Below are 18798 nucleotides of genomic sequence, written 5' to 3' on the forward strand. Positions count from 1 at the left end.
TGAAGAGAGCTTTAAATTACTGTCATGGAGGTCAGAGCTTACCTGCATTTGTACAAACTCATACACCTTTTGTATAACACTTAGTTTGAGATTGATAAAATCTGCTGCAAGTTCCCATATCCTATCCCAGAATTTCTTAAAGAATACTTGGTGATACCTGCAAAAAGCTGATGGCCCAAAATCAGCCCTTTAGAAATCCAGCTATGCATCTACAAATGCATACAACTTAATTTCGTGTGAGGCATTATCAGTTCTTGTGTTATCTCAGTTATTCTTTAAGTGCAGGCTTTGAAAATGCCATTACTGAAACAATCAGTGTACACAGAAACAGATGTGTACTTCTAAATATGGTAGAAATAGCTGCTTTCTATTACGTAGAGGTTGGGGTTTTTTTAGTCTTAGGATCCAATATTTTTTTAGAAGTCATATATTAACAATTTAATGATTAAAAACTCCTTTCGACCAACGTGTACTGTAATCCTTTAAGCTGTGTTATTTATGAGAAAACAAGATTATCAAACGTATTTCTGCCTTTCAGGAGTTTAGATGAAATTCATCAAATGAGAAGATCACGTTCTCCAACTAGACACCATGATGCCTCCAGAACTCCAGTTGATTACAGATCCAGAGACATGGATAGTCAGTATTTGTCTGATCAAGAAAGGTACATCGTCAGCCTGAACTTGGAAAAAAGTTTAGAAATGTCTTTGTTGATTTTCCTAATTTTCAAGCGTTCAGTAGAAACATGACTGATAGTAATGGAGAAGAGAGAGAAATCATCCTAACTGATGAATCTAGTGTCATGGTTAAATTATCTATAACTCTTTTTTGGTGAAACTGTGCACTGGTTTGCCAGTTATAGCAGGTATCTAGACTAACAGTTCTTGGGTGCTTGCCCTGGAGTATTCTGCTGTTTATCGTGTGAATGAAGCCCAGAGATTGTTGCTAGAAAACCATAAATCTACATGTATGCCCTAGCTGTTCTTGTAACTCAGACTTTATCTGTTTCGGTAGCCAGCAAAATACTAGGCATGCATTCCTACTAGCTGGGAGTCGCATATGCTATGATTTGCATTCCTGTGCTTATAGATTTTGGACATCTATATGTGCAGTCTCACAGTATCTTATGTAACATTCTGGTGAACTTGGTACAGTACTCAGGCATAGCAAGGATAGTTGTGGTTCTTGTAATTAGCAAAAATCTCCAATCTTAGATGCGTGACACGTACATACCTCTCCCTGGAATGCATGCAGTGGCTACGCTCCCCAGAGAATGCTTGGTCTCTCCCAATAGGCATTGTTTTCAGGTATCTAGGAATATATTCTAATAAAATGGAAGAAAATGAGAATTTATGTTTAGTTTATAGCTGAAAAAAGTTGAAAAAGATATTTCAGTTCAATATTTGGAAAACATTGATGACAGTTACACAGATTATTGATGTTTGTGAGTTGTCTGTTTACTTAACAAAAAATCATATAGCTAAACTATAGTGGCAAACTTTTACCATTCATATAAGATCAATTATCTTAGTAATGTGTGTGGATTTGTTTTGGTTTTGCAGTAAGTTACTATTTTTATGAGGAAGGATGAGAAAACCTTTCCAAGTGATCCAGTAAATTCAATACAGAACATAGATTTCATAGTGCTGTGAAAACACGTAAAGAACAAAGCATAAAAATCTCTGGAACTCTTTGTCCAGTTTTGAAGCAACATAGAAATTGAATAACAGATGGCTTTTGCAGTTAAACTAGTACAATTTTGTATATGATCTTGCCTGTTTTGCTTTTTTAATATGATAACATACATATGGGAATGAATGAGTTATTTGGAACATTTTAAAAAAAAACTTTATTGGCAAGAAGTATGTACAGAATTGTCTAAGGTCTATTGTTGTAATTTCCACTTGTTGCAAATGTTTCATGTTATTAATTATAAGTAGTGAGATATTCAAAAGATTCCTGAAGACATTTATTGAACAGATTTCTTATTCAGCACATCTGAAAAGGAAGAGACTTTAAAAAGTAACTTTTCTCAGTAGAAATAAATATAGACAGTTAACTGCCTAGAAAATTTTCTTCCAGTAAAGCCTCAAACCATGACATAAATGATAATACAAGTGTGGATTATACTTGGACAGCAGGGCTTGCATTGAGGCTTTCTTGGAGATGAGCCATCAGACCAGAGCTACAGCAGCAATGGGCTGCTGGATTTGTTCAGAGGAGTAAGACAAGATCTTTACTCCTTTTCCATGTTCAGAAGAAGCTTTTCAGAAGTTTAAAGATTGGACATGAAGGATGTACGTGGCTTATTTGCAGAATGTAAAGATGTGGGTCCACGTACTTACTCTCCTTGAGCAATAATCTTGTCTGAAGTGGTCTCTTTTCTCCTGTTTTCCTTTTCATCTTTCCCCCAGATTTCTTCAATTGTGGAGACTATTTAACGACTCTTGCAGGTTTCACTGTCTTTCGGTGCATAAGAGCAGCATCATAGGGAACATCAAAACCAGCTTTGTTGAGGACGATTCTCTATCACATCCAAGGACTTAAAAAAAATCTTATGTATTAGTATCAATAGTACTATAAGTATTATGTGTTGTTCATTTACTGAACCCTTCATCTAAACAAGTACATTCATGTAGATACCTAACATAAACTTAGTTTGAAAAGTGAGTAATTACTCGATAGTTACATGTCAGAAATTACAATTGCTGATTACTTTTGATCATTTTCTCAATGATCTGTTATTGGTTCCAAATGAATATTGAGTATTCTGAACAGATTTTTGTAAAAATAGTTATTATAGCCTCTTACTAAAGTATCTGGTGTGATAAATTTCCAGTGGAACTGATTTGTCCACTTTACCTTTTTTATGTATATTTATATACATATATACACACCTGTATGTGTGTATATGTATATAAATCTGTTAGGAAAAGCTTTTTATTAAGAAATCTAGCTATACTTTGCTCTGAATTTAGGGTCATAATCCAATTTTCAAGGGCATAGCCCTTTAATTTTTTTTTAGTATTTCTTCTTTTCCTAAATAAAATCTGTTACTGTGAGTACTAAAATACTCACATTAGAAAACACTTGTTTTACAGTAATAATCTTTATTTTAAATGTGTCCAAACTAGGCTTAATTTATTATAGAACTATGAGCATCTTCTTATATTATTGGTAATCTACTGTGATGGATTCTTTTGCTTTGTTTTCTTAACTTGAAGATTTCATGGTGGATTTTCTATTTTATATCCCTTTTCTGGATGAATTTTATATTTCTGTTTGCCATGGGCCAATTACAATACATACTGTTTGGCTTAGCAAAGGTAGAGTAAATATTAACGAAGTACCCTATGATTTATTGTGGACTGTGCATCTACTTCGCAATTCTTAAAATGGTAACTTTTTTCCTAAAATGCATGTTTATTTGTAATTTGGAAACCTGCATATAAATTCTGTCAGTCTTCTGAGGTTATGAATGGAAATTTTGCTTTAAAAAATCCAAAAATTTAATATATTTCATTGCATCAACATCAGGCTAGTGGTTCCAGATGCAAAGTTAAATCTCACATGTGACTCACAAGCCATTATTTCAAGCTGCCCAGTTTAGAATTTTAGATAAATATTACCTATACTGCATAAATTAAATGGGTCCTTTTATAGTGTCATGAAGCCCAAAGCACATTGAACAACTGCTGCTTTATCTATTTTGTAATCTTTTCTCTCTTTGTCACCATAGTACTTCATATGATTCCCTGCTTCTTTTAAAAGAACATGTTTCCATGAAGTTTAGCTTTAATTTCATATTTACAATAATTAGGAGGTTTGGAGCTTGGTCTTTCTGATTGTATTGAAGTGCATAAAACTACAAGATTAATTCAAAGGATATTTCATATCATAGTCACATTTACCATAAGCATAAATATGTATTAATTTTACCATCTTGCTGGCTGTAGCATGTGTTTGGTTACAGTAAATGAAAAACAGAATAGATGGCTGATTTTCTTAATTGGAAACAATAAGAAACAAAAAGTCTGATGGCTGATTAGCAATTTTTTTGTTTCTTTAGGATTGCATTACAAAATACTGTCAAGAGCTATGAGTCAGAATTTATATTTGGCCAAACGTAATATTTCCAAAGAACGTATATTTTTGTTTTTCCCAAAAGGGTGACTGGTTACTCTTCCCATAAACTGATCTGCAATAATTAGTAGCATACCCTCCCTGCTTTTTCATGTATATGTGGCTTAGGAAGAAGAAAAAACCACCAACAAACAACAAGCATAATTTTTTTTTTTTTTAAAGTATTTCTTCATCAATTAGTTAATGAGAAAGGAGGATATTAGAGAAATGTAGCTGGTTTATGGATTCCTTTCGTCATGAAGACCTCTGAAACAATACTTCTAAATTTTAAAAGGAGAAATCCCACAAAATTAGGTGCCACACTGAAAGGAATTTCTTGAAAATGTAGTTATCATCACGGGCATTTTTTGGCTTATATTCTGTGAGAAGTGCAGTCTGGGTTTGAACATTATCAGACTATCTATCTGGGTGGAAGCTTCTTGTTTCTTTTTATGTTTTCATTTGCATATCATTGGCATAACCCATGTCATCTAATGCTTCATAATTATATCTGTTTCACTCACCACCCATCCTGTCTGTGCAGTGAGCTTCTTATGCTGCCCAGAGCAAAACGAGGAAGAAGTGCAGAGTGCCTACATACCATCAGGTAAATACAGGAATTTGGTAATCATGAACACGTCTGGTTAGTTGTCTATACTTTGTGTGCCCGACTTTTTTCCATAGCGGTATTTAGTCCCAGTAAGTAAAGAACTTCACATTCTGAAGTTGAACAGTCAGTTGTTCTCCTTTGTTCATTTTAATTCAGATTGAGATGTGTATACATGTTTGTGAACTTCAGTAGTAAGGATTAAAGCAGTTGAAGAAATTCTGTGTATTTTGTGGTAGATTTTCTGTCTAGTCACAGAAGTCCTGATCTCCCAATGCATGACGGTGTTGTTATAATTTCAAACGTTCCTTTTAAGTTGTTTTTATGTTTTCTTTTATTTGCGTTTTTATGTTTATATCACAGCCACACAAAACCCAACAGTCTTTAGTTGTTGTGAAACCTAATCTGATGCTGATTTTGGTCACTTGTAGAGGAAAGAGCAGTGATTAACAAGGGCTCTATGGGAACCCCAGATTTGAGGGGTCTCATATTACTTGGTTTTGTGTCTACAAATTGTGCTATAAATTAGATCCAGGTGTAAACTTTGTAGTTTGGGCTCATCTTTAATCTTCATTAATCTCTCGTTCCAAAGCTTAGAGCTCCCTGTCTCAACTCTTCCCAATATTGTGAAACTATATGGGACTGAAATATCTTTATCTAACAAATTTAATTCTGCCCCCCCTCCTGTTTGTTAACCTTGTTAAAAATACATGTCAGATTATGTAGAAAAACTTCCATTTAGAATCAGTAAAAATGTAGGTTGAAGTAGTTAACCATTCAATTACTTCAGCCAAATCCTTAACCATTCTTCTGTTCGGGATCTGAGTGTTTCTAAGATTTTTACTTCAGTGCTATATGTTTAAAACCATCAAACTTTTAAAACCATGTTGTCTAATGTACTTATTCATTTACTTGGTGTAGGATTTTCCCCTACAGAGTAGTGGGGTTTTTAATATGCCTTGAGTTGCTTTAATTCTCTTCATCAAATTTGAAACAGCTTGGAAGATGCTGTGAAAGGGTTCTGTTACACGGCACAGTAGTATAAAGGTAAAATAATAAATATGAAAACTTTCCAAAAAATCTGTGCATCAGTGAAGCTTTTAAATTAAAATGTAAGTTTTTATTATCAGTAGAAGGACTTTCATTCTCATACTTCAGCTAAAAAAGCTTTTACCACAACATTTTAGGTTTTAAAGGTTAATCGTTTATTTCATTCTCTGTTATTTTATGTCCATTTATTGTCATATAACAATTTTTCCTGCCTCCTTCCTATGGCCTTGCTCTTTCTGCTGCATCTTCTATAGCGTCACTCCCCTACTTGCCTCCCGCTCCATGATTTTTCCTTTCCCTCTTAAAGATTATAATTTTCATTACAATTCTTCAATGACAATGCTTAAATTCTCACTTAATTCACAAAGTAAATATTGTATTATGAACTTTTGATGCACTTCACCCAGCCACTATAGATTTTCAGTAGTTTTACAAATCTACTAACCAGTCTGGCCAGTTAACCAGCTAAAAATTGTGCATGGGCAGCAATAGCATTAGGTAAGAGCTACACTGAATTCAGAGAGTACAGCCCTTTCTTGCCTTTTTCTTATTCTAATTATTGCTGGGGGTTTTTTATGATCAAGAAAAGTAACAAATTTACTCCTTTAAGGTAACAGTAATGGTACACTATAAAACAGAATCCTACTTTTAACAATGTATTGAAGGTGAATATAAGGCAATAGAAGACAATAGATTGATTTTTAAATTTAACTCTGAGGCTTATGCAGCCTAATCCAAGTTTCTGTAATACCCAGAAAATTGCCAGTATCCGTCCTGAACTGAATAGTCTTAAAACCCTTTCAACAAAAATTTGATGTGCGTATTGGTTGCCATCTTTGGTCCTTTCTCATTGCCTGGCTTTCTTCATGTTAGAAACATTTTAAGGCTTTATCCTTGTTTTCTAGACAGCTTGCTGAATAATGTTTTAATTAATTGTTGAGACAGCTTCAGCTTAAAATAGGAAAGAAATGTTAAGAGTTTCATGTTAAATGTAAGAAATATTAATATGAGATATTCCAAGTTACAAAGTTAAGATATATGGTTAGTTTAATACACCAGTTTAGAATAATACTAGTCCTAGCTGTCCATCCTGTCCATCTGTATGTAATTATTGACAAATAGCTGAAACAGTGGGAGAACATGTGTACCTATGCCGCAGAACATGAGTTGTCACATTCCATGTCTTAGGTCACATCCACTTTGGTAATATCTGCTAGTATGCCAGGACTAACCTGATGGACAACCATACCTTTATTCCAACTTTACAACGTCACAGTCGGCTCTGGTAGAGATGTCAGCAGTGATGACTGCTAAACCTGTACACAAAGGGTCAAAGCTCCTCTGTTAAATCCTTCAGGGTTTTACAAACACCAGGGCTTCCAGGCACAGAGTTGTTTCATCTGTTGTCTGTGGCACAGTCAGGTTGATCTGCTGTGCCTAGGTCCAAGCCTTAACAGGAATCAGAATGTCCTGTTAGGACAGACTGTTCTTGAAGCTGCAAAATCCCTAAGGCTGCTGGTCCTAATAGCACTGCAGCTGCGTCCTGGTGTATATGGAAGACTGTTAGAACTTGGTTATTAACCCTTAACCATTCAATGGCCATGATTTGGCCACTGTCTGCCTTTAAATTTCTCCCTTGTTCATTGGATAGAGCTGGATACTAAAGCAAACAGTTCCTGTATTAAAATCTCATGTACTGTAAGTGATATTAGACAGTTGTCATGTTACATCTCATGGTACTGCTGTGCTGGCTGATGCAGTAGATCTCCTAGGGTTTTTTAATTAGCTTATTCTTAATAGCATTTAATTACTGTTAGATTTTGAAGCTGATACACTGCTTCCGAAAGACTTTCACATTCAAAAATGCCAGATGCTAATACATCTATAATTAAGTTTGTGATACTATGTATCACTGTTTTAGCAAGCTTTTCATGCTTAGCTAGTGAAGACATTAAAATCTAGCAGGTCTAAGTAAGGCATCACTAAGAGAAATAAAGAGCAAGTTTAGTATCAACCTAATTCTTTACAACAGCTTGTATATTTTAGTTAAAAATCTCTATAAATGGCATTTAGATTACTTTCATGACAGGGAAAAAATTTGAGCTGTACTAGTATTATCATGAGTATTAACAACAGTGTAAATACAAAAATTTGTCCCCCAGATAGCTGTCACAGTTCTTGAGAAAAACATATATTGAGAAATCTACTCATACAGCTATTGAATATAGCAGAATATTATGCATTTATTTTACATTCTGGTCGGTCTTGGCTTACCTTTACCTGTCTTTTTATTTCTGGCATGTTTTTGTGTTGTTCTGTTTTCTTTTCTGTTCCATCACATTCAAGAAGTTCTGTTAGGCACTATAAAACATTACCACCCAAGATGCCTTTACTAGAAAATGGTACTCATTGGAACCTATACAGGTAAGAAGTGTCGAGAGTCCCCTTTAAGTAGTTAGTTCCTTTTTAAAAAAATAAGTAGTCTTGCCTTGTTTTATGGAAAAAAAAAAAGTTTAATGGAGTTTTTATAACTGAGAGATAAGGGATATAATCCTAAAATTACTTCATATAATGTTTAAATTAACCCCTACATAACAAAAAACCCCAAACCAAACCACTTTGTATTAGCTAGAGTTGTCATCACTGTTAAAATTATATGTTGCGTGTTTTTCTTTGTTACATTCTTTTGTTTAAGTATAATATTTTGGTTACATGTCAAATTTATTTTCATTTTGTTTAAATGATTTTAATTTACAAAGCTCAACTCTTCCTGCATGTGCTAAGACCAAATCCATGATTAGACAGGATATTTCACTCCTTCGTGATTGCCTTAATTCACGAATACCGAAATTTGGAGATGATCTACTGGTTAGGTAAGGAACTGAGGATTAATCCCCCCTCCTGTTTGGCAGCTAATATGGAATTGCAAAATAAATGACCTTCACTGTGAAGTGATTTCACGTATTATATAGTGTATCACATCCTTTTATGTTGGCTTAAGATTTACTGCTGTTAATAAGGATTTAAATCTATTGTTTGATATTTCTCATTCCACTTTGTTACAAGTGGATGTTGTTTTGTCTCATTCAGTTTTAAACATTTTGAGGATCTTAGCAAAAAAAATCTAGCAGTCTTTTGTTTGCTTTTATTTTCTAAACAAATCTTGGCACTGTCATCCAGTCAGCTCTTTTACGTTTTCCTTAATTAAATCATTGTGATTCTACATTTTCTGTAAAGAGAGCATTATTTTATGAGTTAATATCTAACATTGTATTCCTTTCTTTGTTTTCTTTTTCTTTCTCTTCTACCATTGGATGCAATGCACTGGCACTAGTGAACTACAGCCCTCCCTTGACAGGGCTAGGAGTGCTAGTACCAACTGCTTGAGACCAGATACTAGTTTGCATTCACCAGAACGAGAAAGGTATAAAATAAAAACTTCTGAATTTCTTGTCATCTGTGCTGGTGATCTTTATCAGTTTTGTTTTTCTTCATATGAGTACTCTACATTCTTGTACATTCATGTCTGCTTTGGTATCTGTAGACATCTTTGCTCCTATATTCATGTATGTCATGTAAATTGCGTGTTGGAGTTTATAACCGCTTCTGGCTTCTTTCCTTGTTTTAGTTCAAGCTGATGTCATTGTTTACAAAAGTCCTCAGTATGCTGATAATAGCATTGCAGTGTTAATCTTCATCATCATTTGCTAAAAAGTATTATGTCTGTTTCTTGCCTGTTCTGTGGACTGCTAATAAGGCGGTGACATAATTTATAAATTATGACAAAACTCTCATATATCAAACCAGAACTGTAGTTTGTGTAGTGATGTATTTTCTACAAAACAGCCAAACTTCATTGCTTTCTTAATCTAATCTGCTGCATCTGCTTTTGCAATTACAAGGCAAATCACTGCATTAAGGTTTTTTCACTCTGTGACGTTATATTAAGGCTCACATAAGTCTTCTTAAGACATGTTTGCAATTTAAATGAAATATCGTTGTGTCACATACATTGTGCAGGCATTTTATGGATGCTTTCTGAATTTTTAATATTACAATCGCTTGGTTCAAAATCTTAGGTGAACCAAATACTACTGGTGTGTTTGACAGATGGGATTGTTCCACAAGGGAATTTTTCATCACCACCTGTGTTTTTGGCTGAGAACTATATCATTTGAGAGTGAGATCTTAGCTTCACTAAAGGCAATAATAGGCTCCCATTGAGTGGGAATAAGGTGGAATTACAGTTTCATCTGTGCAACACATATTTAACTAGTGTGGCAGTTAATAATGCAAAGTTGCTTTGCCAGTCAAACCACAATGTGGTGGTTATAACAGTTGCATCATTTTCATTATTGTGGCAGAGGACCTATGAAGAAAGGCAATGAGAACATACTTTTCTCTTTGAGATGATAAGGTTTCTGCTAAGTTTTTTGGTGATATTTCTCTTTCCCTCCTCCCCATTTCCCATTGCTCCTTGATTGGAACTTTGCTCTTTTCAAGTTGTGCCCTTGTTGCAGAGAAGTGACTAAAGTTCTGCTGAAGTATCTATCTCGGATGGATCTGCACTAGTTCATCCCTTCTTAAGACTGAGGTCAAGATATTGTAGATAATATATACATAGTTATTAAAAAAATGAAAAAAAACCCCACCCCATGACAGAAATAAGGCCACTCAGAATGAAATACAGGATATAATTCTAGATTTTTGTAAAATATATTGCAGCATCATATTTATAACTGTGTAATTAATGAATATTAATTAATAACTAAGTCTGGCAACTGTAAACTATCTAGTTAAACTATTACATTCAAAACTACACTTGTCAGTGATGTTAACTAGTTCTATGATGTCTTTATAATTCATGTCCAGCAACCTCTGCCCAATAGGCACTGCACAGAACCTGCAGCATTTTTCATGAGCTCCTCGTAAAGAAGAGTGTTTAGTCTGTTAATGGCCTCTACTGCTACTAAACACATGGTTTTGCCAAATCATCTGTGGGTCTGATGCAGAAAAATTGTCCATTGCTATGAAACTTTTACTTCTTTGCTTTTAGAAGTCCTAAATAGGTGCTTTTGACTTGGGATCCTTCATGGGGGTGTAGTAAAGCTCTTGTTTAGGAAATTCATATTAAAATTTTCCATGATGGTTTTGTTGAAAATAATAAGATCTGTGTGGTTCTGACAGAGGATTTAGGACATACTAGTTTATTTTCTTCTGACACAGATGACGTTTTTCCACTACAGCCCTGTTTTTGAAGGAAGACGTTATATTTTATGTATAAACCCCGCCAAATTAATCATTTTGTTTTGGAGGAAGCTAATTTTAGAAGATTCAGTTCCCAACTGTTGAATGTAACTTTAATGTGAACTTAATGATCAGTTGCGTGTAATGATAGAAGAGTCTTTAGTTTGAAGAACACAGAATTAAGAATGTAGAAAACATTTTGTTTCCTTGCTGGAGAAGATGAGACTAAGGGACTTAACACAGAGTAAGATAGGTTCATCTTAAACTGTAGGAAAGCTTTTTTGAAAGCAAGTATAATGCAACATTGCAATAGACAATATGGAAAATGTCTTGACTTCATTACTGGAGACTGCCTAAGAAGAGATTAGACAAACATCTGTCAGGTGTAGAGTTGGGCCTGCTTGTAGCAAAGAGAAACACTGTATGGTTTTGTGAAGTCCAATCTATACAACACCACTTTATTTTCATTGTATTTGAGGGACCTGTGTTGAAGGTATTGTTAGCTGTTTTCATGGTGTTTCCTCTCCTCCCCTCCCACGAATGGAATTGTAGATTTTATTTAAAAGTTTAGACTTTTAGTCCTCAAAGAAAAAAGATAGACTTCTAAATGTGGCATCCTATATTTTCTTCAACAAAATTAAGAGTATACTCACCTATGGAAAATTATTTCTACTTACTCCCCCCAACCTTTTGCTCAGAGGGTATGAATTAGATTGTATTTGGGATCAAGTTAAAATGGTCCATTTGAGCTTTTTTTAACAAAATGGTATTGGCTGTATGTAACTGATGGACAGTCGAGCCCTATTTCCCTGTGTCAATGATTTGTTGGAAATGGTTTTAATCCTTAAACTCTATACAACATCATTTATATCATTTGGAATGGTCAGAGTAGTCACTGATTTTTAAGATGCCGCTTTGCCAGTAGAAGTCATTTTGTTGACCCGCATATACCAGCAGAAAAATACTTTCAGCAGTATATGTGAATTTGGGATATATAAATCTTGTTAGTTGCATTAAACCATAAACAAAACAACAACAACAAAGACATTCCTTTTCTCCTGCTATAAGCTTCATCCTTTGAGCAAGGAAAGTCCGTATAACTTGACTGACAAAGTACCTTGCCCTGACACGGACCTGCCAAAGTTTTTTGGTAAATGGAATGGTTTGGTACAGAACTTAACCCTTCATGTATTTCTCTTTGGCACAGTATACATTAGGGTATTCAAAAATATCCAGCCCCTACTAATACATCTATACAGTTGCACCACACCTGCCTTTTTTTTTCTCTCTCTCTTCCCGCCCCCCCCCAATTATTGCAAGCTGTTGATTTTTATTTTTTTTCAAAATGATTGTGGTGTTGAAGTTCCTGTGATGATCTATGAGTCATATGTTAGTTTATAATATAGTAATAAATATCCTCTAATGCCATTGAAAATGTTTTTTACTGCTGCCACTTCCTTTAGTATGATTATTTTATTGTCCTTTCCATTGTGTCTCAAATTTCTGCTTTTTTCCCTTGTAAATTGGGTACCAGTTCTTTAGAGTGGAGAAATCTGGGAGTTTGCAACTCCCAGCCTCCAGTCAGGAAAGCACGCAGGCATGAGGTTTAAATGCAGTATCTGACCTGATTCACCAGTGGCTTCTCATCATAATAGTATCTTCCACAGATTAATTTAAGATTGCAACCAGTGATAGCTACTTAATAATATGTAGTGTGATTTTACCTATACCTAGGTTTTATTTACCTTCTAAGTTTCTTATGGTGCAAGCAATTGTTGTGTGTGTTAGCAGTTAGCACAAGAGCAATTGTACAGATTGGTACTGCTTGTACACTTTGGTCCTGAGAGGTTAGTCAGCGGAGATCTGAGCAAATAAAACCAAGGAGCACACCCCATGAATTAGTTCCGTCTAAGGGAACTGACAAGAGGGTCAGCATATCTGCAAACTGCAGCCCAGCAGCTGTGTTAGATTTGTTCTGATGCGCTTCACTGCAGTAGGAACCAAAATGTTTCAAAGATCTTCACGTTGTTTGCTATCAGCTGGTCACTACCACCTAAACAAGGTACAAAGCTGAACAGTTACCTGTTATCTACTCATAAATAGATAACAGAGAAGTTGGAGCTGTCAGTTGATCCAATTAAGACCTGTCCTGATTTCATTTTGAATTTTCTAAGGGTTTTTTAGTAAGTCTGAAGTATTAGGTGTTTATATTGCATGCCTTTAACAGTTATGTTGAGTATCACCATCTACATTTAAAATAATGTATGGTAAAATAACTGTTTGCGTTAGCTATGCAACGTATTGTGTTTCCAGTTCTTTTCTACTATGTAAAGGAATAAGTTATTGCATGTTTGTCTGCGTTGTACTGTGGCTCATGGTCATTCAACATTCAGTGAAAGAGAGCATGTTCTCAAAGTTCATACTGCATGACCTAGTTAAATCTATCAAATGCTGTTTAATATTTGTAGTGGATATCAGCATATTAAGGGCTTTGAGTGCACTGATGCATTAACATTTTCATTAACTCTTGCTTTGGAGAGAAAAAGAAACTAACTACTAACAACCTATTTCCTCTTGAAACTTCTGAAAGATCTACCTAACTGTTCAAGTGATGCTAATCTCCTTGAAACCTTTGTTATTTGCATGTTCCATAAATCAAACCCTTTTCCTTATTACATGGACTGGAAGGATGCCTCAGAAAGTGAAATATTAGATAGTCGTGCAGAGTTTATGTAAACATTTTGCTCTTTGTAAATTAATCAGTATATTTTGATTTTGTAAATTGTTATAGATACACTTGTACTATTACAACAACATAACATCGCAACAAAATAAGCAACACCAGTCTATAGTATAGTATATATCATTCTAAATTAAATTAGCTTTTTCAAGAAAAGAATTATATAAGACACCAGTTTTCATTCACAATTCAAGTCCTTTTTGTTAAATTGAATTATACAACATAATCTGCTGACATACACTGCAGGCATACAGAGAAATGAACAGAAGAGGAGGCTGGCTGCACACACTTCCAATATATATTTTTAAATTAAAAAAAAAAAAAAATTGCCCAGTACTTGTACACAAATGTGTGTAGCTTAGTTGTAGCTAATTAATTTACCTTTACTCTCTCATTGTGTTCCAGAAAAGGGTCACTTTATGCCTTAGAATTTTTCTTATCATTCATAGTCCTGCATTTTTACTGAGAATACATTTTTCAGTGCAAAGAGCTAGGAGAGATGGGCTTAACAAAATACCAGCCAGTAATCAACAGAAAATGACCATCATGTGGTCTTTGAAAAGCTCTTCTAGTTTGGGGTTATGACTTCCTATGCAAATGACAGGCTTTTAGATAGTCTAGCATTTTAGAATGTTTGAAAACTTAATGGTACACTATATAAAACATTTATATCTGTCTACATTCTGCATCTTTGAGCGTACATTCTCTTTGTTTCAGCTGTAATGTTTCTGCAGTAAGCAGCCGTAAGAATAGTATAATTGGGGATTAGAAAACTGCTAGAAAAAATAATGAAATGACACACTTTCATTACTTTTTGGGGTATTTTTCCAGTCACAAATCCCATATATTTAATTTTATCACAAACTAAATATCCTGTTTTTTTCCTGTTTTATTGAACGGGCAAACAGGGGTAGATGGTCCCCCTCCCTAGAGAGGAGACGACCTACTAGTCCCAGGATTCATATCCAGCATGCATCTCCGGAGGATGACAGGTACTAGTCAACTCCTCCCAGTTGAAAAGTGGCTTACTGCATCTTGCACTCTCAGAGGACTATAGAGAAATTTAAAAGTATGCATATATGTAGAGAGAGACTTAGAACCTCCAGAAGCCCAAAATAAAACACCAGCTTAGATATCATCTCTGCATATTGTTGAACTGTTATAAAGCACCGAGCAATTAATGTCTTTTCAAGTTTTCTGTTCGCCTGAATGGTCACAAGCCATGAAATAAGATGTCTAATACAACAGGACATCATCTGTGTTAATGTTCTTTAGTCTGTTTTTACCTGCTTCTGCAAATGTTCGTGGTGTTTTCACTGTGGTGCTTTATAATATGATAAATACCTGTTGTAGAGCCTGTTCTTGTCTAGGTGTTAATTTATTTTTTTTTCCTTTTTTTAACAAACTGTTCCTAAAGGGGGGGAAAAACCCACAAACTGATATGTTAGAGGTCTCGGTAACACTTGGTAGTTGATGTATGTAAAAATTGGCACTGTTTGTAAATTCTGTCCTAAATCAGGATGGTCTCCATGGAGCAGGTTTTCCTAACAAGGTAGGTTTTGGTTAAAAACACCAGTGCTTTAAATACTTTTTTGTGCTGAATACCACCTATAATTAATAAAAGCACCTTTGTTTTTTTCTTGTCATGAACCTTCCGCTCAAATAAATTTTGATACTCTGTTGCTTTGGCAGTAGTAATTTTTTTTAATTTATTTTTTTTTTCCAGATAGATCTGGGGTTTTTTTTTAAGCAGACATTATAATTTTTATTGAGATGCAAATTCAAAATTTTCCCTTCAAATTTTTTGTGATACAGTAAATGACAGGATACAGATGGTTCATATAAATAATCCATACATGTGTAAACTCCTATGAAGTTGCACTTAAAACTGTAAGACTGGTATATGGATAAAATTCAGTTACTATAGTGCTAGTGCTTACCTTCTGCTAAAGTCTATCTGCAGTATTTATACTGTAATTTTCTTGTTTGTTTGACACTGGATGTATTCCACTAATACAAGGTATGAGGAGCGTAATTGTGTTTGGATAGCATTTCTTTTTTTATTTGACTAAGGCAGCATATAAATTATAAAATTAAATTTCTGAAACATTATTTCAGAATTGTCCTTCCTTACAGATACTGCATTTCTAGAAATTTTGCCAATACATCCCTTTGATGGGACAGTTATTAACAGTTTACAAATGTACTTTGTATCTTTTGGCATTTTTAAGTAATTTTGCTTCCCATTTTTCAAGTTGATGGAAAGACTGTCTTTGACTTCAGTGGATCAGACTTGATAAAATCTTGTCCTTGAAGTGATTACAATTAAATCATAATCATATCACATATCAGTGAAATGAGGCTTTCATCTAAATACTGCCATTCTTAATGCAGAATTGTAAGCCTTTTGATGTTAGCTGAAGTTTTGTGGAGAAAGATTGAAATCATCTAATATCTGGTGGCAAACATATTACAGTAAAGCATCTGTAGGTTATAGAATCTGTTATGGGAAAGATTTTGAGTTGGAGAAACAGCAGTCTAATTGTCTTAGTGAAATCAGCACCTTCTTGTGCTTGGAAGTCTTGCAGGTAATCTGGTCACCAAGTCCCAGTGACACAGTCAGTGATGAACCTAGAAGGAACTTAGGCTAACCCCAATCCTGATGACTGGTTGCAGTCTCCCACTTCCAGGATCTGTCTCCCCGATTAAGAGAAGTTCAGAGAACACTGGGCTCTTTGCATTCCGTGCCCAATACAAAATAATAGCCCACCTTGTTTGTAGAGAGAGTATCAGTGAGGGAATCAAAGGTGCTTTACCTTTGTTTTCTACTCTTTAAGTTTATATTCATTCTGATTATTTCCCATAGCTTTGACTGTTGGCCAACACCACTCAGTTCTATAATTTATGGGTTTTTTAGATGTATTTGTATCAATTTGACATCTGATGCAGTGGGTGTTGGAGAATGAGTGTCTGATGGATCAGCAGAGGTAACTAACTGCTTATCACTGCTTTCAAATTGTATTTTCACAGATTAATTGACTTTAACAGATGTCATCTTACTCTTTATTTGAGTACATTCCAGATTTATCTTACAAATTGGCCCAATTTACATATAAGGTGCAATCAGTCAAGAAGATCTATTTCTGAATACATTTCTTGAACATACAACTTATGCATTATTTCTAATTTTGATCATTTAAATTAAGTTTTTGCAACATTATATTTATTGTCAATGATTCATAACATAAATTTTAGTAAAGGTCTTGGCAAGATTGTTGTTATTCTGGAATTCGTTCACTTGCCATAGCAGAAAAAGTGACTCTCTGATATATCTTGACAAGGTGAAGACATGGGTTATATGTTATTTCAGTGTTAAGAACTGACTATTGTTTGGTTAGTGTCATGTATTTCTTTAAGGCATTTAAATAGTTTTTTGTTTGATTTTGATAGCTTCATTGCTGGGAGGTTCTTTGATTTTTATATTAGAAATAAGAATTAGAAAGTCTGTCTAAATGAAAGACTTTCTGGTAACTGGAGAACTACAAAATTGTGAAATTGTGAGTAATGATAAAACCAAGGAGAACGAAAGTTGAGTATTTAGTGGTAGATGGGAATTTTATTCAGACTGTTATTTTTGAGAAGTCTGCATATAATTTCATCATATAACCAAGACTGAATAAAGTAAGCCTTTAAAAAAATTAATTCTCATATACTTTAAGTTAAGAGAAATAGCTTTTGACGGTCATACATGCATCTGTAAGAATGCTTGTCCAAGAGCCATCCTGAAGCCAGCTGTGGAGCAAGTACCCTTCTGGTACCACACACTGCCAGTGGCAGACTGATTTGGTCTGGATGATCCTTTCCCATCTTTCCAGCAGCACTATGTGACTTGATCAGGAACACAATTTTACAAGACATGAAGTGCTAGGAATGAGTGTGAGGCACCACCAAGCCTTTGGAATGGTCGTGACCTCCCAGCTCACATACCATGTAGATCTAACCTTGCAGAAATCTTCAGGAAAAATCAGGAAGTATTGATCATGACATTCTTGATGACTTTAAGGCTACATAGATGAACAGACTCACTGCAAACCACTGAGGTCTCCTGTACAAGTCAGTAACAAATAATTTTAAATGTTAGACACTGAATTTTATAAAAAAAATTTTTGTCACTTTAGGAATAGTAATTTTTAATTTTCATAGGAATATTATGATATTTCTGTGTGTAGATTTTGTTTACGCTCAACAGCGATAAATATTTTGAGGCACATGGGTCTTTGGAACATGAACTGTGAATAGCTTGTCTGTATATAAAATTATATATATAAAGTGCATGTCTGTATACATAAAAAGGCCTTATTGGTCAGTGATTTGGTGTGACAGTTGGTAGATTTATGGCATGAAGAGAAATTTTAGCATTTCCTCACCGTAATGGAGATATAGATGCAAATTTATTACATATCCTAGATCATTAGTGGACTGCTAATTTTGCTGAGTTTTCTCATTAAAAGCTGAGTTCTGTATTTGAAAAAAAATCTTACATTGATACACCTTATCAAGAAAAAAAATATTGTTTTACCATATATTCCATAAAAAACTAATAATAAACCAACAAGCAAATAATATTTATGCCAAATTGAAAGCTGTGAACAAATTCTGAGCTTTTTAAACAGCTTCAGCAGAAATGAAAATACTATAGAAATTAATAAATATTCTGAACTTTCTTAGAATTTTTAAAAGAAGCTGTGTCAGTTTTTATATTTTGCTATTGAATTGTTGTTAATTATTACTGTAGCAGACTGGCAACAGAATATGAAGTTTTTGTCAAAATATGTGAAAATACAAAATTTACTTGCATTTTCAGGAGAATTTTGCAATATAATGACAAAATATGCATTTTTCAAATTCCTAAGGGAAGATGTTCTGTATAGGTTTATATATTAATCTAATGAATAATACTGTAGATTGATTCTCAAGAAGGATAATGACAACGATTAAGCCACAGTGCTGCCGTTCAGCATGCAAAGTATAA

At 34.3% G+C, this 18798-nt stretch overlaps 1 protein-coding gene across 49 annotated transcripts in view; it reads left to right on the forward strand.

Annotated features, from left to right (window-relative positions):
* RIMS1 (regulating synaptic membrane exocytosis 1) overlaps positions 1-18798 on the forward strand; it is a 350364-nt gene that overhangs the window by 221240 nt on the left and 110326 nt on the right. For 20 of the 49 annotated variants that reach the window (XM_054820926.1, XM_054820928.1, XM_054820929.1 and 17 more), the window contains 3 exons: positions 539-664; positions 4667-4729; positions 9114-9203. In XM_054820926.1, coding sequence (XP_054676901.1) covers positions 539-664; positions 4667-4729; positions 9114-9203 — 279 coding nt within the window. Of the gene's footprint in view, positions 1-538; positions 665-4666; positions 4730-9113; positions 9204-14674; positions 14759-18798 lie in introns of all 49 variants that reach the window. The other 29 variants (XM_054820922.1, XM_054820925.1, XM_054820924.1 and 26 more) reach the window with 2 other exon arrangements.

The sequence above is a fragment of the Grus americana genome, chromosome 3 (genome assembly GCF_028858705.1).
Source record: "Grus americana isolate bGruAme1 chromosome 3, bGruAme1.mat, whole genome shotgun sequence".
NCBI lineage: Eukaryota > Metazoa > Chordata > Aves > Gruiformes > Gruidae > Grus > Grus americana.